This window comes from Equus caballus, chromosome 29, assembly GCF_041296265.1.
Source record: "Equus caballus isolate H_3958 breed thoroughbred chromosome 29, TB-T2T, whole genome shotgun sequence".
Classification (NCBI taxonomy): domain Eukaryota; kingdom Metazoa; phylum Chordata; class Mammalia; order Perissodactyla; family Equidae; genus Equus; species Equus caballus.
The window spans coordinates 33755933-33782741 of NC_091712.1; the positions used below are offsets into that span (position 1 = coordinate 33755933).

At 37.9% G+C, this 26809-nt stretch overlaps 1 protein-coding gene across 2 annotated transcripts in view; it reads right to left on the reverse strand.

Annotated features, from left to right (window-relative positions):
- Positions 1-26809, reverse strand: part of CDC123 (cell division cycle 123) — a 55956-nt gene that overhangs the window by 9774 nt on the left and 19373 nt on the right. For both annotated transcript variants that reach the window (NM_001309342.2, XM_005606925.4), the window contains 6 exons: positions 24004-24099; positions 21878-21984; positions 8065-8113; positions 4306-4381; positions 2781-2903; positions 1860-1888 (listed from right to left, as the gene is read on the reverse strand). In NM_001309342.2, the coding sequence (NP_001296271.1) occupies positions 1860-1888; positions 2781-2903; positions 4306-4381; positions 8065-8113; positions 21878-21984; positions 24004-24099 (480 nt within the window). The remainder of the gene's footprint in view (positions 1-1859; positions 1889-2780; positions 2904-4305; positions 4382-8064; positions 8114-21877; positions 21985-24003; positions 24100-26809) is intronic.

Here is a 26809-nt window from a genome sequence, read left to right on the forward strand (position 1 = left end):
GAAAGCGCCTAACCAACGGTGCCACAAGTGCCAGTGAGCGAATGCAAATGAGTTTTACATTGTGGCTTCAGTCTCCTCTCAGAGACTGTCAGGATGTTTATACTAGCACGTTTCTCACTTTAAAGGCATGCCGCTACTTTCAGTTCTGTGCGATCACGGCAGGAATTCCTTATGTGCATGTCCAACTTCATTTCAGACATTTATATAACTCTTCCATCAAGCTACGCATTTACGCTGACCTGCCAGCCTACTGCATCACAGCTGACCTGGGTATCTGCCAGGGAAATACTGAGAGGCCTAGGCCAATTTCTAATTTTCAAATGCTATGAAATATAATTGCATTGAAGTGTAATTGCTTCAGTTCTAATATCTGTAAAAAGGGAACAAATAATGCATAGCTCACGGGGTTATATGGGTTAAGAGAGAGACTGAATTAAATGAGAATAAAGCTCATTGGAGCTGCACAGTCAGGCCACAGGCTAAGTTTACTCACTCACTAATTTGATCCTGCTTGCTACCACACCAGTTCCCTGGGACGTTTTAAGTCTTGAAGATGAGCTCGGAGAAGGTCAGGAGACCATCCTGGTGGAAGCTTCTTCCAGAAGCATGGCCTCTAACACAGTACAGGCTCTCGAGAAATGCTGGCCCGTCAGAAGCAGAGCCAGGACGAGAGCCCTGGGATCCTGTCCATTAGCTTGGGTTTCTATCCCTTCCATCACACTGGCTTCCCATTCTTTTTCTAAGGTTTGCTTCCTCTAAGTCGAAACTTTACCCAGTTGACATCCCTCTTCTTTTCCAAATCTCAATTTACAACTCTAATTCTTAATAGATACTATCACCCTTGAAGACAGAGATGTGGAAATGCAGTAAGTGCTTTCAGCTTAACAGAGGCAAGGAAAGAGTTAACAGTTATTTTGGGACACAACCATATGGGCCATATCCTTTTGTCCAAAAAACGATCCGGAGGTACCACAAGCATCACTCTGAGGCTGAGCTGAGCACGCAGAGGGAATGAGAACTATGTGGGTGACATTTGGGAAACATATGAGTCACATATTTGGAAAACACACCTGCCATCTTCTTAACAGCTAAGTCAACAACATTTACTGACCCAAATTTCCCTGAGAAGATTGCATGTCTCGACAGTGAAATCTCTGCTGTAGGATTTACTAAGTCAGGTTTTTGTTTTCTTTTTCATTACGGAAGTTTTCATTACTGTTAAAGAATAAACGTAAACTCCTCTAATCCTCATCTTCAGTCTAAAGATAAAAAATAATTATCTAAATAACAAATGACAAATCCCTGGCCACATTTAAGTACGCAAACGAAACCATGCTAAGCAGGCCCAGCCCTCTGATAACAGCGGAAGGAGGACTTAAGGTGGCCATTTAGCTATCTGTTAAATTAACGAGCCCTAAACTTGTGACTCATAATTATTGAAGACATTACATCTCCTAATGTTAAGTATATTTTAAGGGGAGATTCTTGACCACTGTGAATTTCAAACACCTTAGATGGTTTGAGAAAATATTTTTTAAGTAGTGGGCCCTTCACACACGTAATTCATGAATGAAGGAATTTTATCCCCACTGGCATCTTGCTTATAAGACCAGCTCTAATTTTTTTTTTGTGTGTGTGTGTGAGGAAGATTGGCCCTGAGCTAACATCTGTGCCAGTCTTCCTCTATTTTGTGTGTAGGATGCTGCCACAGCATGGCTTGATGAGCAGTGTGTAGGTCCATGCCCGGGATGCAAACCTGCAAACCCTGGGACACCAAAGAGGAGTGTGCAAACCAGAACACCACCAGGCCGTCCCCCCAGCTCTGATTTTAAAGCTTATCAAATACAGTTTTGACTTACCCTACTGTCTCTGTATATATCGAATACAACTGTAAAGGAGGAAAAACTCAAAGTTAATGAATTACCATTTTCATGATGTAAGCCCCCTTTTGAAAATTAAAATGCATTTTATTATCAGTTACTCAAACAGCAAAATATAATTGACCTTGAGGACTTCACGCTTCTAAATCTCAAAACTTCAAACATAAAAAGGCATCCTGCCATGTTTTATCTATATAATTTTGCTTTTTCTCTACCCTCAACCATAATCCCTTATTTAAAAATTCAAACCAAACACCACCACCATCTCAACCAGTTCATCATTATAAACAGGTTATATGTACTAGCAAAAGGAGCACCAATCACTTATTTGATGGGGATGAAATGAGTCAAATCTGTAATAGGAAAGCATAAAATCTAGCTATGTTTACGGCATGATTAATCTTTTTTTAAAATCAAATCTGCCACAGAACGCAGGCTTGGCAAGTAGAGAAAACGTCAACCATAGCAGCTGTAATTTAAAGATGAACGAAAACTCTCTCTCGTACACAATATACTTTAAATTCTTAAAAACAACTTGTAAATTTTTATTTTGTACTGGTGCTGAGCATTCACATAAAACATCTAGAAAGGCAGATCAGCCAGCTAGCTAATTTAGACCTCATAACAGAAGCCCTTTGTTCTCTGTAGGCAGACTCTTTGAAATATATAATAAAATATCTAAAATGACAGGAGAGAGAAGTGCCTCAGTGTTAAAAGGAGACTCTGACTAAATCAGATAAAATTAACATGCAAATGACTGGTAACTCCAAATAGTTAATATAGTAAAATGCTTAAAGTACAGTGTTTTAATCCAGTTTTAAAATATGCGCCACGGTGAAATAAGGTTCAGCACCATTACGTACTTCATTTCATTTCACTGGGTCAATAAAAAATACTCACAGTCTTCATCTAAGAACTTATACTGTATGTGTTTCTTGAAAAAGTCTTGTATGCATCTGCAAATGTCTTCTTTTTGTTTAGAAATATGATCATAGTACTGCGTGTAGTCCCTCTGAGAAATACCTGATAAGAAAATATTTTATATTCTGTTATTACACAATGTTCTTTCCAAAAACACCAAAATGTGCTTTAAGCCTCTCTTTGAGGGAACCATTAAAGTAGATCGGAAGCCCAATCAGATGAAAACTGCACTACACATTATTCAGCATTTTATGTAGATATAAAACGTGTCAGTTGTAAAGGTTCATGTGGCTAGGTGGATCCTGAAGTTCCGTATTGCCATGCATTCTTCTTTGGGAAATAGTAGCTATTTTCATATTTAGTACAATGGAAGGAATTCAAAGTTGTAAAAATGCTTATTAAGTAAAAAAAATGAAAGGAGCAATTTTAAACCTGCAACATCGTCAACTGCTGCTTCTTTAGTTTTTTCCAATGAATTCCCTAGAAGCTGGTATTCTTTTCCACTTTCTTTGGGAAAATTTAAAATATTCCTCACCCTGTGTCCTCCACATTCATATTATATTTCACAGAAGCAGTCTATTTTTCTTGTTCAGACGTGCTACCCTGCCTTCAGAAGCCTGATGTTTCAAGCCATGGAAAAGTAAACATTCCTTTCTTCAGAGTGATGTGCTGATATTATTCCAAATACATTAAAAAGACTATTGTAAGAACTCCCTCAATTTGCTCCAGTCCTGGGAAAAAGGCCTCCGCTCTGAAAGAAGGGCTCCCACCAAGCCCTGAATGCCAACAATGCTCCCTTCTCTAGCTGCACTTATCTCTAACAATATGACCAATTCAAACCCTCCAAGTTTCTTTTAGGTAAGTTAATAAATGTCAACATCACATTCAATAAACAAAGAATGTGGATTTAATTCTGTTCAAATCACACTTCTCGGTTGAAGACACTTTTTACTTCATGGAAAACATGAATAGACAGAAAAAGAACAAATTATCTTCAATATTTGACATGAATAATTCATAGTAAACAAAATAATAACCCGAAAGGAAAGAAAATGGGTGGCTTTTAAAGTAATACACTTAATTGTCCACATATTTTCTCTTGCTGGAATAAAAAACAGTGCTCCAATAATAGAAATAAAGGTTCAAAAACTTGGCCTTTTATACTACTTAAAATAAAGAGTGTACTTCAAGTAATACTTAGGAAAGTCCCAAGGAGAACGCAGGTAGTATTCTCTATATCCTAAACTGGGGATGGCAAAGACCATCACTTTCATCTCTGGAATCCAGACAGACGTGATTAATGCACAGGACTGCTTTCTGTGGATACTGAATACGGCCTCAGGAGCCTTGTCAACACTACAGCATTCCAGAGTCAGTGACAACTGGTTAGAGGCAGCATCTGAGACAAAAGCTGATTGTTAGCCCTGTCCTAGCTACTAGAAATTTACTTCCATCAAAAGATTGTCTTCTTTTTACGATTCCTTGGAAGGGTAAAAAAACTCACCAATGAGCTTGTTTTCCTTGACAAAACATCGGAACTCAGCCCCAGGAATTAATTCGCACCATTTTCGAAGAACAAGCTGTAGACAAAGGAAAAAATGTAATACAGCTATGTAACATGGAATGCTCACTAGTCTAATAGACAACTCGAGGCCAAGACTGTGTCTTAACTGCCATTATCAAACGGTTGAAAAAAAAGAGGAATCATAAAACATAACTCACAGGAGAAGTAGAGAACAGAGCTGCAATCTACTAGTCTAATAAGCAGGGAAATTGTGTTAAAACTCTTTATGATAAAATGCATCTTTGTCATTTATTTATCATTTTGAGAGTTATGACATAAACTAGAGCCTCAAGGATCATGAAGTCAAATATTGTCACTGTTATACCATAAGTTGCCCTGTAATTCATATGTTTTCACTCCTTTAAGAATATCAAACAATAAAATAATTTTAAGTTATCTACCTTAAGCATCACTCTGCAATACTTCTGTCATTAGTGCCGTCGAGTTGATTCTGACTCTTAGCGCCCTGTGCACGGCAGAGCAGAACCCTGCCTGGTCTTCTTGCGTCATCCTCTCACCTTCTGGTGCCACATCAGACAATGCTCTGCTGCTATTTATAAGGTTTTCATGGGCAACTCTTTCAGAAGTGGTGGCCAGGTCCTTCTTCATAGTCTACCTTAGTCTGGTAGCTCCACTGAAACCTGTCCACCATAGGGGACCCTGCTGGGACTTGAAATCCCGGTGGTAGAGCTTACAGCATCTAACATGCAGCCACCACAGTGTGACAATTGACAGACGGGTGGTGTGGATCCCTGACTGGGACACAAACCCCAGCTATGGCGGTGAGAGTGCCAGCCTCAACCACTAGACCACCTCTGTAATACTTACTCTGATAAAATTATTATGGTTTATCACAAAGAATCACTATAACCCTTTCATGATTTTCCCATTATTTTAAAGTAAGCCAATTCTATCAGCGGCCCAAATTATAAATGGGTCTTATTACTATAATTCATTATTTAGTATTCTATTCATACACTATTGAATTGCTGCAATTTTATAAATAGTACAGTTGACAAATGTGAGCTTCTGAGTCTGTTTTTTAACTATTCTTTGGAGAAAACTAGTCCTTTTGAACTATTCACTGTAATAAATGGCTCGTGCCTCCAGCCTCCCTTGTCCTGGAGTGCGGCTCTTTCCCTTTGAGACCTGTGAGACGGAACTTGAATTACTCTAGGCTCCATTCCCGGAAACCCCCAGTGGGCTCAGTACCCTCCCTTCCCAGACGCAGTGCTGCCCATAATTTCTTCTCATAACATTCCCGAGCAAGCACATACACCCCATGTTGCCCTGTGATAATCTGATACAAGTCTTTCTTCCCTCCTAGACGGCAACTTCCCTCAGGGCGAGGACCTGGGAGTTACCCATCTTTGTGTCTCCAGCACAAGCATGTAGTACCTAGCAAGTGCCTAAGAAACGTCTATCAAGTGAAACAGCAAATATATAAGATAAGCAACCACTAAAAATCAGGATATAAAAAAACATTTAATGAACAGGGGAAATGCTCACACTATAGGTGAAAAAAATGGTGTGCAAAGTACTTTATAAGAGAGAACGTGTATGTACACATGCTCACGCACAGATCTCAAGAGAGGGGAGAGAAAGGCCCACGCTAATACTGAGGCCGTATTTGGGTGACAGCTTCCTCATATTTTCCTGTATTCTTCAATTTTTGATAGTGGATTGCTTTTCTTTAAAAAAAAAAGTACTGTATTGTTAAAATAGGCCTTAGAAATTAAAACGCAGTGATTTCAGTTTTCATTATTCTGAGCTCTTGGTCAAGCTTTGTATGTGTCATATTTTTAAAAAGAACACAATTATAAAAAGAAGAACCCCAAAATAAAAAATTATACTGTTCTCATCTATTAAAAGTCTATAATGGCAAATATATTTTTTTATGGCGACAGTGGTTTTTACTGAAGCAACACAGAAATAAGCAATTGTTGCATACTAACATTAATTTTTTGGAAAATGTGCATAATCTCTATTGAAATAACGTTTTGGACAGGTAATACATGCACTGTGGTTGATTCAAAAAATACAAAAGGGTAAAAGGTGAATCTCTTCCCATCCCGTCCCTCTGTCCTCCTCAGGGGCAACCTGTGCTGTCAATCTCTTATATATCTTTGTAGAAGTATTCTATAAATATATGAGCAGACAGCGTATGTATATAACTTCTTAAATACACCCAGGCAGGAACGCACAATACACAGGACTTTGCTTGCAACTTTTCTCATTTTAATCACTCTAAGAATATCACTTTCCTGGGCTCTTAAAATTGGGTTTTAAACCCTATTCACTAACAGGATGGCATATTCCCCAAAAAGCAATACAAAAGCAAATGGATGGTGAAATAAATCTTGGGGATAGATGACAACATCTCAACAAAGATTATGCCTCAGGGCAAAGCCAGAGAAACAATCTTTCATCTTTGTGTTTCCAGCACAAAGTAACGAGATATAGCAGATGCTTAATAGACCTTTGTTCAGTGAAACAATAGATATGAATATATGTATATATACAAAAAATGTTATAAAAAATGTTTAGTGACCCGAGAAAATGCTGATACTACACTATTAAGTAAAAAAAACTCACAAATGGTATGTAAAGATCTCAATTACAAGTGCTAAAAGACCTAGTACTGGTTTGGTGGCCTGGTAAATAGTAAATTAACTGTCCCACACACATGGCATAATCGCAGAAGATATGCCAATATACACACTTATCACACTAAAAATTACTTGATACAGTGAGTCAGTGGACAAATTTTGAAAGCATGTGCATATACATGCTTTACATACATACATACATACTTATATACATACGTACAAAGGTGACTGGAAGCAAATAGACAATGAAGAAATTTTTAAAAAATCACGGAACTAATTCTAACTGGTATTCTAAGTCCACGAATGTAAATGTTTTGGAATTACAGATCAAGGATGACCATCCTCTCAACAAATTATGAACTATGGAAGTTTTCAAAAACATTACATTTTGACAATGCAAGTGCAAGAAGAACCAGGAATAATGATAAGCAAGAGCCTATCAGGGATGTAGGTGAAACCTGGAGTCAGCATTCAAAAGAAAAGCATGTTCTAGATTCACTCATAACAGCTGATGAACAGTTAGCTGCATCCAAGACCACTGCCCATTTCACGTAGGAGTGTGTGTGTGCGTGTGTGCGCACAAGCGCGTGCATGTGTTGTTTATATACCTTCAAGCTAGGAAAATATGGAATAAAAATTAGAGTTTTCTATGTTTAAATTTTTATTACTATTTCTAATAACATTTTTCACCATCCTTTTATTCTTACTTCTATACTTAATTTGTAAAATGAGTAAACAATATAAAAAAATTAAAAAGTCTACTAGGCCTAAATGGTAAAATGAATATTTTTCCCCATACACCAGGTTCAAAAGCTTAACCAGGTGAAGCTGGCTAGTGAGTATAAAGGTGTTTATTATAAAAACGTATATTCTGTAGTATGTATATACCGCATATATAGTGTGTGCATGCATATATACACACATAGAATACTTTTATATGTATATTTCATAAATTTAAAAATTCAATGGCTCTAGTTCCCAGAGAAATTAATCCAAAAATTTTCATTCATCTCACTTAAGAATAAATAGCAATTCTCAACACATCTTCATCTAGGATTATCAACTTCATCAAGATAAGAAAGTTTCTTACCTCATATTCCATACAAGGATCTGGGGAATCATCAGTACAATGAATAAATCTTCGAAGGAAAAAAAGGCAATTGAATTTTTTTATGGTGTCAGTTTATGCACATACATTACTTATATTTAATATGAGAGTAAGGTTTTACTAAAAGTATCCAGAAAGATGAGACTAATTCAAATTCAATAAACATTTATTAAGCACTATTCAATGTCAGGCCTTAGCCTAGACACTCTGAAACGCTATCTCTTTAGTCCTCAAAATAACCATATGAGCTACAATAATCTCCATTTTTCTGTCTTTAAAAAACAAAGAATCTAAGACACAGAAAAGACCGAATATAGTGACCAAGCCAGGACCATAACTCAAACTAACTCCAAATTCCCACTGAAGGCAGGAGGGCGCCTCTGTTTCACAATTCTCATTGTGTTCTTCATTACGGCTGAACCAGAAGTCTGCTTCTCTGCTGACATGAACTCTGCCATTGAAAGCCACACAAACTTAATCTAATCCTTCTCCCACATGCCATTTAAACAAATATTTGATAGAATTATGCATTTCTCCATTAAGTATATTGCTTCCCCCTTTCAAAAATCCTTGGGCTCATGAACAATTTTTCACATCCTTTGTTAAACACCTACCAAGGACTGGATAGGCGTGGGGAATGCTAAAATGACCGAGTCCCTTGTCCTTGAGGAGGTTAGGCTGGTGGGGAATGCCTAACAAGTGGACAAAAAATTTCAAAACACTGAAAATAAAAAGAAAAATCCTCTGCTAGCACAAAGGAAGAACTGATTAGCTCTCTGTGGTGTGTGTGGTGGGGGAGGGAAGAAGGGCAAGAAGGCTTCATTCAACAGGAAGAGCAGGGTCCGAGCTGAGGCAAAGGGAAGCACGCGCCCAGGCAGGGAGGGGAGTGAGAAGTGTCAGGTGAATGCACGGAACTACCAGATCTCAGTGCTGATGGAGAGCAGAAAGCCAGGGAGAACTGCCACAAGAGGAGGCTGGAGGGAAATTTTCAACAAGGAGGAGTATCCACATCATGAAGGGTCTTGTTTGCCTAGCTAGGGAGGTTGTACTTTATTAGACAATAGGGAGATAACAAAGTGTGGACACACGAGAGGGAGAGCGTTACATTTAGGAATATCACTATGGCAATGGTCCCGGATAGCTTGGGGGGAGGGGTGCCAAGTTGGGAGGCGGAGAGACCAGTAAGAAGGCTTGTAATAGTCCTGGGGAGAGATGTGGGTCTGCCTAATTCCAGTGGAGGAGAGAAGAAATATAAAGATATTTAGGAGGCAAGGCCAATATTACTTGGTGACATTGAAAGTGAGGAGTGAGGGAGAAAGAAGCCAGGATGACTCGGGTGTCTGGCTTTGATGACTAGCTGGATGGAGATGGGAATGCCATTCAATAAGACAGACGGAAAAGCAGGTGGCGTGGGGTAAGGAAAAGATGGGCAAGAACTATGTTTGCTTGCGTCGGGTTGGACACATGATGGGAGAGCCACACAGAGATGTCTAGTAAGCAACTGGAAACAAGGAAACTCAAAAGAGAGGGAAGAGTTGAAGATAATTATCTGGAAGTAATGGTCATATGGGTATAAGAGCTGAAGTCAAGGGAGTAAACAGAAGTGATCACCTCAGGCAGATGACAGAATCCTGGGGTATACTAACAATTAAAGAGTGAGCAAAACCTGCAGTCAAGAGACATTTTTATAAAAAAACACAAACCAAACAAAATAGACTTTTAAAGATGTCTTAAGCATTTACAAGTAAATTGAGTTTGAAAAGCTTTTAAATTTCCCTGCATATTTGATTAGGTTGGAATTCTCTGCAATCATCAACGATTTATACTACAAACAATAACAATTCTAATTTATTAGGTTGGCAGAAGTCCTCAGAAAATAAGAACGTCTCTTCCCCCTAGCAACTGGGTACTGAGACAATCTGAATTCAAAGAAAGGTGCCTACGGGGAGCTTCGTTAAAAAGCGTGGGTTTTCTCCGTCCTAGTGAAGGCACCGTGTGAAGCAGTTTACATCTGCTATCTCATTTAACCCGTACAATAATCCCATGAGAAAGGGGCTATTATTATTATCACCCACATTGATCACAAGGAGGACACCAAAGGGGAGAAGTCAGGTAAGCAGTGGGAGGGCACTACGTCGCACGCTGCACCTCTTGCCTCCAGGATGGAGGATCTAGGGCTGTTGTTAAAGCTCAGATTTCAGCCAAAACAAAAACCAAAACCCCACAAAGACCAGATGGAGCCGAAGAAACAGTATGTCCTTGATCATCTCCTTCAGTAGTTCTACATAAGAAACTTTTCTCCACTTCAAAGGATTCCCTTGCCGAGCCAGCACTGATGGCCTAGTGGTTAAAGGTTGGTGCACTCTGCTCCAGCGGCCCGGCGGAACCACACCACTCGTCTGTCAGTGGCCATGCTGTGGGGGTGGCTCATACAGAAGAACTAGAAGGACTTACAATGAGAATATACAACCATGTACTCGGGCTTTGGGGAGGAAAAAAAGAAAAAGAAAGGGGAAGATTGGCAACAGATGTTAGCTCAAGGCTAATCTTTCCCAGCAAAAAAACCAAAAAGACAGTATTTAAAAAAAAAAAAAAAGATTCCCTTGCCTTTTTTCTAGTTTAACAGCTTAAACATTGTAATCAATAAAAAGTGCTATTTATTTTATGAATTCCACTATAAAAATTCATTTTATCCTTAAAACATTTTTCCTCAACTCCTTTTTAAATTCTAAATGAAAAGATGAAAAAACGTGCTAAAAATCCATCCAGTATTATGAGGGAGAAAAAATAGTATGGTAAAAGAATTTTTCACAACAGAGAAAAATGTTCACAATAAAGTAGACTTTTTAAAAAGGTCACAAAACTATACACAGTACAATCTCATCTTTTACCGCATGCCTGAGAACACGTAACACAATGATAAGTGTCAAAATGTTAACAATGGTTCTTTTCCCACAGTGACTGTTAATTTCTTCTGCTGCTTATCTGCAGAATTTCTAACATATTTATCATATTGAATATCTATTTATTTTCACTTTTAATTCTGAAGAATTAAAAAATATGTAAAAGTACAAAGTGTACATATATTGCTTTTAAAATAAGCCAATTCAAGTTTACTTTAAAAGTTAATATTTTACATTTTGCAGTATATGCAAATATCAAATCATTACGTTGTACAGCTGAAACTAATATGTCATGTCAATTATACCTCAATAAAAAAAGAGTATTTTAGCTTCTAACTAACCAATAGTTCATTATCATGATAAAACTGAACTAATTGCCTATCTTTTCTTAATTCAAATGTATCTAAAAGATACGAGGGAGCTGGAAGAAGAGAAATGAGAAAGGAATTCAAATAAATAAAATAACATGGCATTATCTTCATGGTTAATGTAGTAATAGAACTAACCCCATTTTAATTTTTGAAATGTGATTTTAACCATGTAAGTGCTGTCTGTTTTTAAACCTCATAGAGGACAGTTCATAGTAACATATTATTCTATAAAGAACAAGGTAGATTAAGGTTCTGTGTCTGCATACTTTAAAAGTACTACAGGAAAACCAAAAGCGACAACTCCAAAACACAGATCTTCATTATCTAATTTTTTTTTTTTAAAAGATTGGCACCTGAGCTAACAACTGTTGCCAATCTTTTTTTTTTTTTCCTGCTTTAGCTCCCCAAATCCCCCCTGTACATAATTGTATATCCTAGTTGCAGGTCCTTCTAGTTGTGACATATGGGACATCGCCTCAACGTGGCCTGTCCAGCGGTGACATGTCTGAGCCCAAGATCCAAACCGGTGAAACCCTGGGCTACCGCATCGGAGCGCACAAACTTAACCACTGGGCCACGGGGCCGGCCCCTTCATTATCTCTTTTTTTTAATGCTTCTATACTCCTACAAATACTGATTTCAATCCCTGGTTAATCCTCATATTGCTACTTTAAAATAGGTATCCATTTTAATATATATTTGCATTCTACCATCTTATAACATTTTTCCAAGTGTTGATTGGTTTAACATTTAATGTTATTTTAAAAACTTGACTAGTTTCAGAAGGTGGAAGTGAGAACATATGTGGTATGTGAGATTACGGTACAAGGCTTTTTCTTATTAAGATGAGTAAATAGACAGCCAAGCATCCTTCCCGAAAGGAGAGGGAAGTGCTGAGCCATCCAGGTAGGGCTGCAGTGATGGCCACCAACAACACTTTCAGGACCTCAGCCAGACAGTGCAAAGAATACCGCGTGTGAAGATTCAGATTCCATTTACATTCCGGAGGAGGTAGGTTTCAAAAGCAAAAATGGGTAAGACAATTAGAGTACTAACAACATCTGAATTTTTACAATCCTTATATAAATTAACCATCCTAACATTCCAGGTTAGGGGGGGGAAAAAAAGAGAAAAAGAAAGTAGAAAGCAATCCTTAAGCCAAGGCTACTTACTACATTGAGAATACTAGTAGAAACAATACTAGCAGAAAATATGAGTCTCCTAATAGAAACAATGAGATATCTTCAGTCATATCGAATTTTAAAAGATTTCTATTATTCCCTTCACTGACTGAACCAAGAACACAGATGGTCCAAAGACTTGCATCTGAAATGGAGGAAAAAAACAGATTTTCTCATTTCCAAAAATTACACTTTCATAACTGCTAAAAGCAGTACCTCAGAGAGGTAACTGCAAGTCACTGACGAAGGAAAGTAGTTTACAGAGAAAGCACACTGAATTGTTTAAATCTTCTTGAGCTTTTGTTTCTATGAACATATAAGTAAAGAAGTCATGGTAAGAGTTAGTATAAATTTTCAAATCCAATCTCAGCATATAATATAAAATTATAATGCAAGGCATAAATTTGTTTACGAACAAAAGCAAAAAATATGTGATAATTCCTAACACTTCCCCTATTGCAACTCAACAGATAAGTTTAAAGAACACTTGGGAAATTTGTTTGAATTATGAAATAACATGAAATCATTTGAGATCACCTTGGAATTTGTGCAGTTGTAAGAGAATTCCCAAAGTTATAGCCAAAGATTAGTCTAGATCCTAGATTTATAAGCATCTTCTATAAATAAGAAACAATATGGCCCTCAGCTCTATGGCCATCTTCACCTTCAATGACTCAGGCTCCTCCCAGCAGAGGCAGAACTAGATGAAACAGTATTTCTGTTGCGAGATCTGCCGACAGTCTTACTGCTGTTTCCTTCCACGTGATTTGCCTTTTCTCTCTGGCTGTTTTTAACAACTCTCGTCCCTGGTGTCCTGTGGTTATGCTATGCTGTGTTTCCTATTGGAACACTTGTGTTTCTTGAATATGAATATTTGCGTTTTTTACCTATTCTTGAATATTCTCAACTACTTTCTCTTTAAATATGCCTCTCCCCTCCTCATTTTCTCTATTCTTCCCTTCTAGAATTCCTATTATACATATGCTAAACATTCTCATTTTCTCCAGTATGTCTCTCAGTCCCCTAATTGCAATTCATTATCTCTCTATGCTGCATTATATTCAAATAACTAATTATCTTCTTCAACTATGTCTTATTTGCACAGGTGAGTTTTTTATTTTAATAACCACATTTTTCATTTCTAGAACTTTTGTTTGCTTCTTTTTTCCTAGTAACTTGTTCTAAGAGTTTCAATTCTTTTTTGAGTTTAATCAATTAAAACATTTCCTTTACATTATCTTTTAGACTTGTTATTTCAAATTCGTACAGCTCTGCTCCTCTTGTGTGTTGTCTGATCTTCGAGCATGGTGTACTGTTTCGTTGTGTGTCTTGTTATTTTTATTGTGAATGTCTATTTAGTGGGGCTCATGATCTCTATAGGGTCCCAGGAGGCCTGGGTTGTGGAAGTCTTTCCAGAGTACTCTGTATTCGCATCTTCTAGATGCCTCAAGGGTAAAACCAAGCCAGGACTGATCTGTATGTTAATTTCTTAGTTTGGGACTTCTCGAACCATGCAGGTGGTTTAAATTTTGTACTCCAAGTTCACTGTGAGATACAGGCCTGAGGTTTCAACTTCTTAAAAGAAAAAACCCAAAGCCTCAACAACAAAAAAGGAAACAACTGAATCAAAAAATGGGTGGAGGGTATGAACAGAAGTTTTTCCAAAGAAGACAGAAACATGGCCAACAGGCACATGGAAAAATGTTCAACATTACTAATTTTAGGGAAATGCAAATCAAAACTACAATGAGCTATCACCTCACACCCATCAGAATGGCTATAATTAACAAGACAAGAAATAATAAGCGGTGGAGAGGATGTGGAGGAAAACCCTCATACACCGCTGGTGGGAGCGCAAACTGGTAGAACACTACGGAAAACAGTACGGAGATCCCTCAAAAACTTAAGAATAGAAACACCATACAATCCAGCTATCTCACTACTGGGTATCTACCCAAAGAACATAAAATCAATAACTCAAAAAGACTTATGCACTCCTATGTTCACTGAAGCATTATTCACAACAGCCAAGACTTGGAAGCATCAATGGACGAATGTGCCCATCAACAGATGAATGGATAAAGAAGATGTGGCACATATATACAATGGAATATTACTCAGCCATAAGAAGGATGAAATCTTGCCATTTGTGACAACATGGAGAGACCTTGAAGGTATTATGCTAAGTAAAATAAGTCAGGTGAAGACAGACAATTACCATACGATCTCACTCATATGTGGAAGATAAACAAACACGTGGATAAGGAGAACAGATTGGTGGTTACCAGAGGGGAAGGGGGTGGGGGTGGGGGCAAAAGGGGTGAAGGGCACATGTGTACAGTGACGGATAAAAACTAGACTTTTGGTGGTGAACATAATGCAGTCTATACAGAAGTCAGAACACGATGCTGTACATCTGAAATTCATATAACATTATAAACCAATGGGACCTCAATTAAAACAACAAGTCAAAAACCCAAATCCCAAACAGTTTCGGCCCTGCTTCCTTTTCTCTGTACCAATGGATGAATTTTTTTCTTGTTCATCCTCTCCTGAAGGTGTAAAAGGGTCTCTTTTCTAAATCTTCACTTTATTTTGGCTTAAGGCTTGGGCTCCTGTTCCTCTAAAGGTAATAAAATAAACCCATGTTTCTTATCAGTACTGATAACCACCCCTGAAGTCTTATCTACCTAGCCTCTGGTTTTCCATCCTCTTTACATTTTTTTTCTTTTTTTATAGATTGGCACCTGAGCTAACATCTGTTGCCAATCCATTTTTTTTTTTCTCCTTCTTCTTCTCCCCAAAGCGCCCCAGTACATAGTTGTATATTCTAGTTGTGAGTGCCTCTGGTTGTGCTATGTGGGATGCCGCCTCAGTGTGGTCCCATGAGTAGTGCCATGTCCGCGCATGGGATCCGAACCAGCGAAACCCTGGGCTGCCAAAGCGGAGCGCACAAACTTAACCACTTGGCCATGTGCCAGGCCCTCTTTACATTTCTTGCATCTGGGATTGCCTTTTGTTTCTTGTGAATTCAGTATTTAAATTTTTGTGTAAAATATTCTGTATTTTACCCAGTATTTCTGGGTAGAATACAAACAGATATTTGTAACAAAACATATTTCAAGTTATCTTAGCCTGCCATTTAGCTAAAATCAGAAATAAATCATCAGTTTCCTACAGTTCTTTTATAATAACAAACAAGAACATCTGGAATCTCATTTAAAGACCTTCGCCAACCTGAACAGTCTAGCTATAGTTAGTACCTAATAGCTATTTTCATGTACACTGATAAGCATATTGGGTTTGCTTTTTTTTTAATCCCACTTCTAAAAATTTTTCCTAGATTAATAAGCATTTTATATCAATTTGGAAGATTTCTTTGATTGAAATTTTCAACAAGAAACCAACAGAAAGGAGTTGTAAATCAAAGTCACCCATTTACAATCTACGTGGGAAGGAGGCTCCTATGTTGAATTATAAACTCATAATTCTTGGCAGATAGTTATACTTTCTCTTGCTAGCCACTAAAACTCCAAAATAAACACAAATGTTATTAAATAACGAATGTTACATAATCTACAATGTGAATTACAAAGTAAGAGAATTCTTAGATACAATAATGGTAACAATTTTATTTGGGGGAAAAAACCCAAAAAACAAAGGTTGACTCTGATGAAAGCTACTATGAAATTATGCCAGTGTATTTTTAATACATTGGGAAATTAGCCAGTTAGGAATTTTGGAGAGCAATGTTCTAGATCCAAATTTTAAAAAAGGAAAGAAAGGAAGAGAGAAAAGGTCCTAGCCAAGACCTGCAAGTACTGTTCTTACACTGATGACTGATAGAAAGGAATGTCATCTTTTCATCTTTCTCTTATTTCTACTCAAGTTACTTCCCAAACCATCCCCTCAACTTCAACAAGGTTGCGTTTCCTACCAGCCAAATGGTCTCTCTATAAATAGGCATAGTCATTACACCCTAAACATGTTTTAAGATTGACATACTTTTTTCCTGTGAACTTCACAACTGTGATCGACAGTTCTTATCACGCTGTTCCAAATATTTCAAACATCGAAAGAGAACAAACATAATACAGTTAGTGATAAGGATGCATGTGTGTGGAACCAGGGGAGAATGGACAGTCAGAAAAACAGGGATGGAGTATACTGCAGGTAAGGTGGAATGTGTCCTGTGCTTTGTTACAAGGAAAGAAGGAAACAGATGAGACAGGATACGTGGATGTGCACCATGATGACTTGTGCTACAATTAAGAAATATACTCTACAAGAGCGAGCTAGATGGAGGCGGCAACAAGAGACTGTAGTGGAAAACACTTAAGTTGAAGACGAATCCTGTTTGTTGGAGTAAGGTATGAGATTCTGGCACTGGAGGTACAGATTTACAATACTACCTACTCAAATGGTGTGAGTTCTGTCTCAAATTTAGGCCAGTCAATGTGGCAGAGTGGGGGAAGAGCATCACAGTATGAGTATAGTTTGAGGACAATATCTATGAGAATTTACTCTAGACAACTTAGGTATTACCCAAATCCACTGACTGAGATCACCATTGCAACATTTTCATCAGTAACGAGAAACATCATCCTTAAAGCTTTACAAAGTGGCAGTAAACAAAATCATTAATGCTTTAAAGTGGCATATTGCCCTAGGTATTCACCAGGGCACAAGCCTCATTGATAAGCTGTTCTAAAAAGTTGGAAGGTTACAACATTATACCTTACAGTAAACAACTCCTAAGAAGACAAAGTTTTAAATCACGGCAGGAAAAAAACAAGAAAAATACAGAGCCAGGGAAAACTTAAGCATCAAAGTTCTGTTGTTTAGATTTTATTTTTCATCAGGAGCAATATTTTGGTACAAAGAGTTTGGTACACAGCTTCCATTTCTTTAGATTTCACTAATGGTGAAAAAGAAAAGATAAATGATACTGGGTCAGCCCCAGTGGCTTAGTGGCTAAGTTCAGTGCACTGTGCTTCAGCAGGCTGGGTTCGGTTCCCAGGCCCAGACCTACACCATTCGTCTGTCAGTGGCCATCCTGTGGCAGCGGCTCACATACAAAAAGAAGATTGCCTGCAGATGTTAGCTCAGGGAGAATCTTCCTGAGCAAAACCACCCCCCCAAAAGGTAAAATGATACTGAATTGAGGGTGATTGGGCATGTCCATTCGAATTTTCATAGACTATTTCTTCAAAAAGAGAGAAAATATGCCATCTAAAATTAAAACAATCTAAAGCAGAAAAATTGTTACCTAGAGAAATGGGCCTTAAAAATCACAAGGTAAAGATTCTGTTAGGTCAAACTTATACACGAAATTTTTCTTCTGAAACTGCTGCTGAATTTTAGGATTAATAATGAATCTTGTGTCAATCTTAAGAAAAAAAACAGGGCCAGCCCTGGCGGCCTAGTGGTTAAGTTCGGTGCACTCCACTTTGGTGGCCTAGGTTTGGTTCCCAGGTGTAGACCTACACCACTCGCTTGTCAGTAGCCACGCTGTGGTGGTGGCTCACATATAAAATAGAAGAAGACTGGCAACAGATTTTAGCTCAGGGCAAATCTTCCTCAGCCAAAAAAAAAAAAAAAAGCATAAAAATTATGTTGCAGGGCCAGCCTGGGGGCATAGTGGTTAAGTTTAAGTGTGCATGCTCCACTTTGGCGGCCTGGGGTTCACAAGTTCAGATCCCAGGCTCGGACCTACACACCACTCATCAAGCGATGCTGTGGCAGCATCCCACATACTAAAAATAGAGGAAGACTGGCAACAGATGTTAGCTGAATGCCAATCTTCCTCACCAAAAAAAAAAAAAAAAATTATGTTGAACCTGGCCATAGCATAGTTTAAATTACTAAAATAAGTGAAATGTTCTGCCCCAATCAAATCTACCTCCTTAGTCACAAGCCCCTCAGAGAAATAGCTAATGGATTTTTCACTCACCCAGCCCTTTCTTCTAAATGCCAACCAAATAACTAGATTTTTTTTCTTGCCTTGAACTACTGAAGTGACAATCAATCAAATAATTAATGAAAGCAGCCTTGTGACTCCACAAATCTAATCACATAGAACGTTTGTATCTGGACAAATAATTCACTCAGCCAGTATAATGTACACAGATTATGTTAACTGTGTCATATTTCAACTTTAAAGCTTCTTGTGGACGATAATCTTGCGAGAAGCAGGAAGATAAAGGAGTACTTAATCCTCTCTATCAAATTACCCCTGTGGCGGACAGCACGGGCCATCCGCCCTCCAGCTCTTCTCCATCTTCACCTTGCCAACAGAACCGTGACTGTTCAGACCCGGGAGGCTCTTACGTGTGCGGTCCTCTCCGGAATCCCAGAGATGCCCGTGCTGATTAATCTAAGAGCCCTCAAGGCGGGGCCTGGACCGGCAGCGTCAGGATCACCTGGGAACATGGGAGAAATGATATTCCTGGACCCTACTCCCGGCCACTGAATCAGAAACTGGGGGTACGCACCAGCGATCTGCGTTTGATCAAACTCTCCAGATGATTCTGACGCACGCTCCAGTTAGAGCCTCTGGTCTAAATAGACCATGGCATTCCTGCTGCCTCTGCCAACTACTGGATTAGGCCGGATAACTGTCATGAGCTTGACAAGAAGTCTCCTGGGAAGCTTCCAGAATGCTTTCCTTGGTCACATACGGAGAAGAATTAGAGGAGATACACCCACCCTGCCTACATTTGACTCAGATATTGTCACGCCTTCATGTGATACCTGGAACAGCAGCAGCAATCCTGTGACCATGAGGTGACAAACCCAAAGACCGAGTTAATAAACCAAGGATGACAGCAGGGAAAGACTAGAAGGGCCTGGATTCCTGTGACGTTGAGGAGCTGCTGAATTAACCCTAGAAATACTCAATCTCCAGACTCTTTGTTAAATAACATATTTTTTAAAACCCCGTATGTGTAAACTATTTCCAGTTGGCCTTCTGGTAACTGTCAATCCTCACTGTACCATCTTTGTTTTCTTTTTCGAGGCAAGCCCCCAAATCGTATTAATGACATAATCTCACTTTCATAATATTACTCAATTTTACACACAGCATATATAAGTATATAATACCTTATTATATTCCATAATATTTTAATTTGAAGCTTTTTGAAAAGAAAGAATTCATAATTTTATTAAGTGAAAATACAGAACATTTAGAATGACTATTGAAATTACATTCTGGTTTTGGTTCTGCTAATTAGTTTGTAGAAATAAATTACTGAACAGATTCAGGCCTTAATTTTCTAACCAATAAAAGGAAAGAGTCAGATTAAATCACTGATATGATCCTGTCCAATTAAAAGAATTATTTTCTTAATTTCATCTTTATGGGGCCCTGAAAGGCCTCTGCGACAAAAATTCATCTTTGATGAATCCTAGCAATAAGGATTTTTAGGTGATGACAAGACATTGTTATGCAACTACCAATATACAGCCCCAGAAGCAGGTGTCACATTAGTGCCACCCGGCTGAAGGCTGAAAGCACAGCGCTTGGTGTCGGCGCCTGCCAATTGCCAACTGTTTATACCAGGAGGAGGATGGCATTCTGTGGGCACACACTCTTAATCCAAGGCCTCAATTTCACTTGCTGATTTAACTTCCTCCCCATGCAAAAGTCAGAAAGTACAAGATGCAAAACAACTGACTGGTCTTTCCCCTTCCACTGGAATCCCCGTTAAATTCGTGTATGACAAAGAGGGAGAAGTGGGCTAAGAGGAGCCAGCACATTGATAAACTGAAAGATGACTTAAAAACCATCAGCCCCAGAGAATTAAAAGCGACTTAAAATTATTTTTGGAAAAGAAAAGAAGTCCTCCTACTGTCACTGCAACTAATATTAAAGGTACATAAAAATCCCTATCTGATGAATTAACAAGTACAGGCTATCTTTAATGTAATATATTTCGAGGCCTCTTAAAGCACTACATGTCAAAAAGCTTTATAATGGGAAAAAAGGTAGCCATGACTTCCTCTAATCAGAGGGTATCTCCTAGCACGAAAATGCTACCATATTATCACTAAAACAAGGGCTACCAAACACCTAACAACATCTGCGCCACACAGCCATAAAGGCTGACAAGTAAATGTCAAAAAAATAGAGAGCTTTTTTCTATAAACGAACCAGAAATACCAATACGGGTAAAACCCTTTGATAATAAACTCGCAATACAACCACACTCATTCATTATACTCAACTCCATTTTCACTAACACCATACTCCCAAGCTGCCGAACTCAGATGCAAAAGAGCTGACAGACAAGTGACACGGAGTAGATTTATTTTTTTTATGCCAGGCACCTCTCCAAAAAGGGATTTGAGGCTGAGATGGGGTGAATGGGGAAGAAGTGGCATGCATACAATATTTTCACCTCTGTTCACCTGCTTAGATTCTAGACTCTGTGATGTGCTTTATTTTAGACATTAGTTTAAAGATTAGTTTAATTGAGATTACTGGTTTGTTTAAGATGGGGTAGGACAGAAAAATCTAGAATAACTGCTATTTGATGACAGAACAAAAGAAGCATTGAGAGGTCACCCACAGCTCAACAGTGCAGGTGTTGCGTCTGCCTACGATGAAGACAGCACAGAGTCAAGTTCTTCAGCTGCAGAGCAACAGGCAGAGGAAGGAAAACAGCAACTCCATGTCTAGAAACTTATCCCAAGGGAAACATTACCAAGTGCACAGAGCTTTAGCCCAGGGATATTCACCGCAGGACTGTATATGAGAACAGAGGACTCGTCAAACAAATTATGCAATAGCTGTCCAGTGGAATACTATGAAGGCAACTTAAAATGAGGATACATTTAAGTATCAAATGACACATAGAGATGTTTGCCACACACTGATAAGTACAAAAGCAGCCAACTAAGCAATATGAACTATATGAACCCATTTTTGTCTTAAAAAATCTGAATAGTTACAAACAAGTATAACTATATTATGCCTATGCATAGACAGAATTCTGGAAGTATACAAAGACAACTGTGGTGAGATCATGGTGCTTTTACATTTCCAATGTTTTTGTTTAGCTATAGTCTCTAATTCTGTTTTTCTATGATAAGAATATATTGGTTTTATAATAAGATAAAAATTACCAAAATATTTAATGGGCAGAGATATAGAAAGTCCTTGATATTTAGGGATAGTCATTGTACACCATTTATTGCAAAAGGAAAAGTTTGCTTTAATAGGTCATTTAAAAACATGAAATTTAGCCCTGTTATTTGGAACCGTTGTTTACAATAGTACTAGAAAAACTCACAACTACTGAAACTATTGATATGGGAGAACCAGAGACATACTTACGGTTGAGTAAAGTCACGAGTGATGAAATCAGAACTCTTGAACAGTAGAAAGATGTCGCTGAGGGTTTTACATTTCAGAGAACTATTCATTGCTATCCAGTACGCATCCTAAATAATAAAGCACATGCTATTTAGTAAATATTCCATGTTAGCTGTTATGAATGAAGCTCAGGCCTATATATAAAATCAATAATGCATATCACTTCAAGGGTTTAAAGAAAAAAGTCAGGTAAGAAATGTTAGCTACACTGTCAAGTGTCAAATTACTCTTCTAAACAACAAATAGCATCACTGTTGCATGTCAGACACTCAGTGACGAACATTGAGTTGTTAGAGTCTTCACCTTTCAGCTCAGGCCCAAGCACTTCCCTATGTTTTTCTTACTGATGAAGAAAGAAGGGGAGAAAAGTATCAGAAATGCTGACAGTTCAGCTAGAAGATCGAGGTGTAAAGAAACAGCCTGACCAGCTACTCTCTAAGAAAAAACAGACCCTTCTCTTCTTCCTGTTTCTGGGGAGTGATGGCCAGAATGCCTGAAGGTTGATGGTTAGAGCAGTTATGACTCACATCCATCAAATCTGGGAGAGAGGAGGTGAGATATCCTGAACCATCACAATTTTAAATGGTGAAGGTCTCATACATATGAACCCAAAAAAAGTACAAATAGCAGGCACAGTAGGCAAAGCTTAGTGGAACATGCGTAAAAAATGATAGAATAATTAAGTCATTTAGAAAACACACTTCTCCCAAAGAAAGATCGGGCACAGGACAGTGATATAAGTTTGAGAAAACTAATGAGTGCAAAAAACTATCCAATTATTATCCACACTACATAAAAGAAAGCACTGGAACATAGTAGGCACTCAATTAATAACAAATAAATGAACAAAACCACAAATCCACCCATCTGAAGTGGAAAGCCAGTTCAGAAGTAAGGAATAATTCAAATTACTGCTTATATATAAACTAAAAGTGAGTTTCAATAACTTCTTTATAGTTTCTCCCAATGAAAAAGATGATGAACTCTGGTTAAAGATGGTATATTGAACACACAGATTTAACTCCACTGAAACAACAGTATATACATAGAAAATCATGCAACTGAATAAATGAGGTAATTATTAACTGCAGAGAAAACAAAATGTTGAAGAAGATAAGTAATCATACTAAAGCATATATCAGATGTGTACTTAGTGTTTGCATAATCATAATACTGGAAACACTGAATTAATCAAAAGAATGATATTACTATAATGAGGATAGTGGAATAAAAGTGGTGGGGCAGGAGATGAAAGAGAGCTGAATCTTTAAAGTCAATTACAAATACCTAAAACTGAAAAATAAAGAAGTAGAAGAAAATAACAAAAGAATGTACTAAAATACGTGAAAGTAGCTGCCTCTTTGGCGTGGGAAATGGTGAAGCAAAACCAATGTCAGGACCTGCTGACTTCTGTAGCAAGTGTCCAGGTCTTTTGAAAATTTAAACTCTGTAATGTGTAACTAATTTTAGCAAGTAAAAATAAAAATTAGATTAAATACAATTTATCATCCATTTTAGAAGAAAAGATAAGCATATGAGATGATTTTTGAAAACACAAATAAGTCTTTGATTCCCTGAAGAAGCTTTGCTGACACAAAATTGTTTTCTATTGGATTAGAAAAAAATCTCGATTTTTTTCCACAGACCTTAACTTGATCTTGTCAATGCAATGTTAAAATAACAAAACACAATTTTAAGAAAATATTAGTTGATTTCTCAAACTGCTCTTTTTTTTAGCTCGTATGACATTTTAATCTTTATTACTTTTCAATAGAGAAAAATTTCTCTGTTAAAATGAAGAGCTAAACTTTTGAAAAGGGCAGAGAACGGATTTCCTCAGATTTCTAGAATGATCAGCAACACAAGAGGTTGAAATCGTCTTCTGGCAAAATAGATAGTATTTCACAGAACCAGGAAAGTGCACAGAAAAATCAGGAAAATAAAATAATGGGGGAAATAAAAATAAAATCCACAGTATTTTCCCTAGAATTAGGACTATAATTAGACCCTCGGTGGGGATATAAAATGAAATGAACAGCAAAACAAAGAATATTCAAACAACAAGAGATTCACTGATCTGCTCCTACCCGTGGGGCGCTCCAGTTAAGCTTAGGGAACACACTGCCCCCCAGGGAATTGATAGCTTCTTGGACTTTGGTAGTGAACTCGGGAAATTCTGGTGCCTACAGAAAGAAAGAAGAAATCATTTGGGCAAGTCAGTATCATCACAATAAATGTAGAAACGAGATCAAAATCTTAAGGTTAAATTATTGAGGGTGTTAAAATAATTTAAGATACAAATTACTGCCAGAATTTCTGAACTCGGCTAAATAAAATTAATGATCAAATACCATTTACCAGACAAGGAAAAAGACAGCTACCCAAAGGACACTTTGAAAACCAATCAAAACCCCCAAAGCTAAAGAGACAGATGTCACCAGGCATCTGGGGATCTGAGGACGGAAGGAACGGTTCTCTTAACACCTACATAAAACCAGCCTTTATTAAGTGAAAAGAGACAGATGGACATATACCCCAATTCTCAGAAATAACATCTCGCATTTAAGGGGCCAGAAGTCCTTCCATTTGCAGGAAAAGATTCTTGGCCATATCCCCAAAAGGCTTCACGAGAATGAGAAATAAATTATGCGGTTAACTGTATTTAAACACTGCTATTTCCAGACAAGTTTTAATATAAACAAAATTCAAAAATAGGACCTTGGTGAAGTTAAAATGTTCTTTCCTTTTTGGTTGATCTGAAAATGCATATTTTATAGAAGCAGGTAACCAAAACATTCTACGTGTCATTTCTCTAGGAATAGAAATCCAGTTGTGCAGGAACGTAAACGTGATTGCTCTTACGCTCTGGCGCGAGCCTTATGTCACTGTCAAAGGAGCACAGGACAAAGTGGAAAGAAGGGGAGGGAGTAAGAGAGGTGGAAGCGGAGAGGGCAGGAGAGACAACGCGACAATTTAACAGACGCTACAGAGTCACGTATTCCTTTACATTTGCTGCCCCCTATTGGGCAGCTGCAAATTCTGAAAAAGTCCAGTAATAAAAAGATCTTCCATAGGGGGAAGAATGTTCAAATAGGTCTGGAATGAGCTCAACGACACAATGCAAAGATAAATCAAATGGCTTATGCCGATCCCCAAGGTGTAACCCAATTATGACAGAGAGAAAGCTGTGACAAGAGTCTGGGAAACAGACCAAAAAATACAAGCTTAAAAAATGGTAATATACTATCTCCCAAACTAGAAACCAGCTTTAAGCAACAGGCTAGTGAGTCAAGAGGGAGAGATCAAGGGCAAGTTAGACCACCTTTCCTTCTGCTACAGACATGTACGACCTCTAGACGGGTTAGCAGCATCTTTCAGTTACTTGACAGCCCGGACTGCATCTACCTTCTGTTGACTTCTTCAGCTTAGACACATGAAATTAATGTGTAGCAATCTAGAATCTTTCAGAATGACTACAGGCCTTAAGTCCTTATTTTCCATTCGCCGCTCTCCATCAAAAGGAATTATGATTTATCTTAAGCCAGTAATTTCCTTACAGTCCCCTGAAGTTGCGGATTTGGGTCCCCTAGAGCTCTAGCCATAAAAACACTTAGCTAAGATCTGCATCAGCAATATTTTCTATAAATGGCACACTTACACAAATTTTACAACCTGAGGGGATTCAATTTTCAAAGACAGAACAACTTTATTTTCCTATCCCATAAAACTTCCCAGGTAGGGATTACTTTATATTCACGTATTACATTTTCAAAGAGCTGATCGATTCCTTCAAATCCTCAAATTAATCAACTTTGGTAAATCCTGCCTAAGGATCTTAAAACAAATTTAAATTACAAGAAGTTGAATCAGTGTAGAGAAAAATTTGCGCTTCAGTGGAAGACTATGCATTGTCTACATGTAGCACACCTTTCTGGTTATCTGCGTCTAGCTAGGTCTGCTAGCTGTTTTACAATTTGGTAAATTGTAGGTAAGTGATGACAGTGAAAAGTATTTCTTATGGACAGGACGATTCCATCTGGTCTGAGAAAAATCCAGTTGTCTTCCCTCCTACCTTTGAGGGACGCAAAACCAGTTTTGCCTCACTTACATATTCATTTCAATATTCCTCATCTATAAATGTGTCTGTTCATTGGATTCTGTTTTGAACCAGTTGTAACATCTGCCTGGTTCCCTCAGGAGTTAAATAAAACCTTCAACATGTGTTAAAGAGTTTTGTATCCGTATGGGAGTCATGATTCTACCTTTCTCTGAAAACTATCTTTTAAGAGATTTAACTAATAGGATTCTTATAAGCTGATGGCTCAACCAGCCGATTTTAAATATGCATTAACATCTCAGTTGTCTGGGCAAAGGCTCCCCTTGTAAGTGGGACGGAAATCCACATTTTTAATATGTCCATGGACTTTCTGTGATGCAAACTCACCTGTTTTTCCAACTTTACCCACCACAGCGCCCCTGCAACACACTCATTCAGAAAGGCTATTTCTTTTAAAAAAATACATTTCTTAATCATGAAATGTTTTAAATGTACAAAAAAAATATACACTCATGTTCCTGGATACAAACGCTCAACAATTTGGCATATTTGATCCAAATCTTTAAATTTCTCAAGGGAAAAAAAATTATGGATAACAAACGAAGCCCCTTACTCCGTGCTCTCCTCCCTTATCCTTTCCTCTCCCCACAGGCAACCATCATCACAAAGCTGGGCATATTCTTCCATTGTCATGATTTTATACTTATAATACCTGCGCCTGTCCAGAAAATACAACATTTAAAAAGTTTAACATAACTGCTGTCATTTGATATGTATGCCTTTGGCAACTTGCTATTTGAAATTCACCTCTGTGCTTTTCGGATTTACCCATTCCG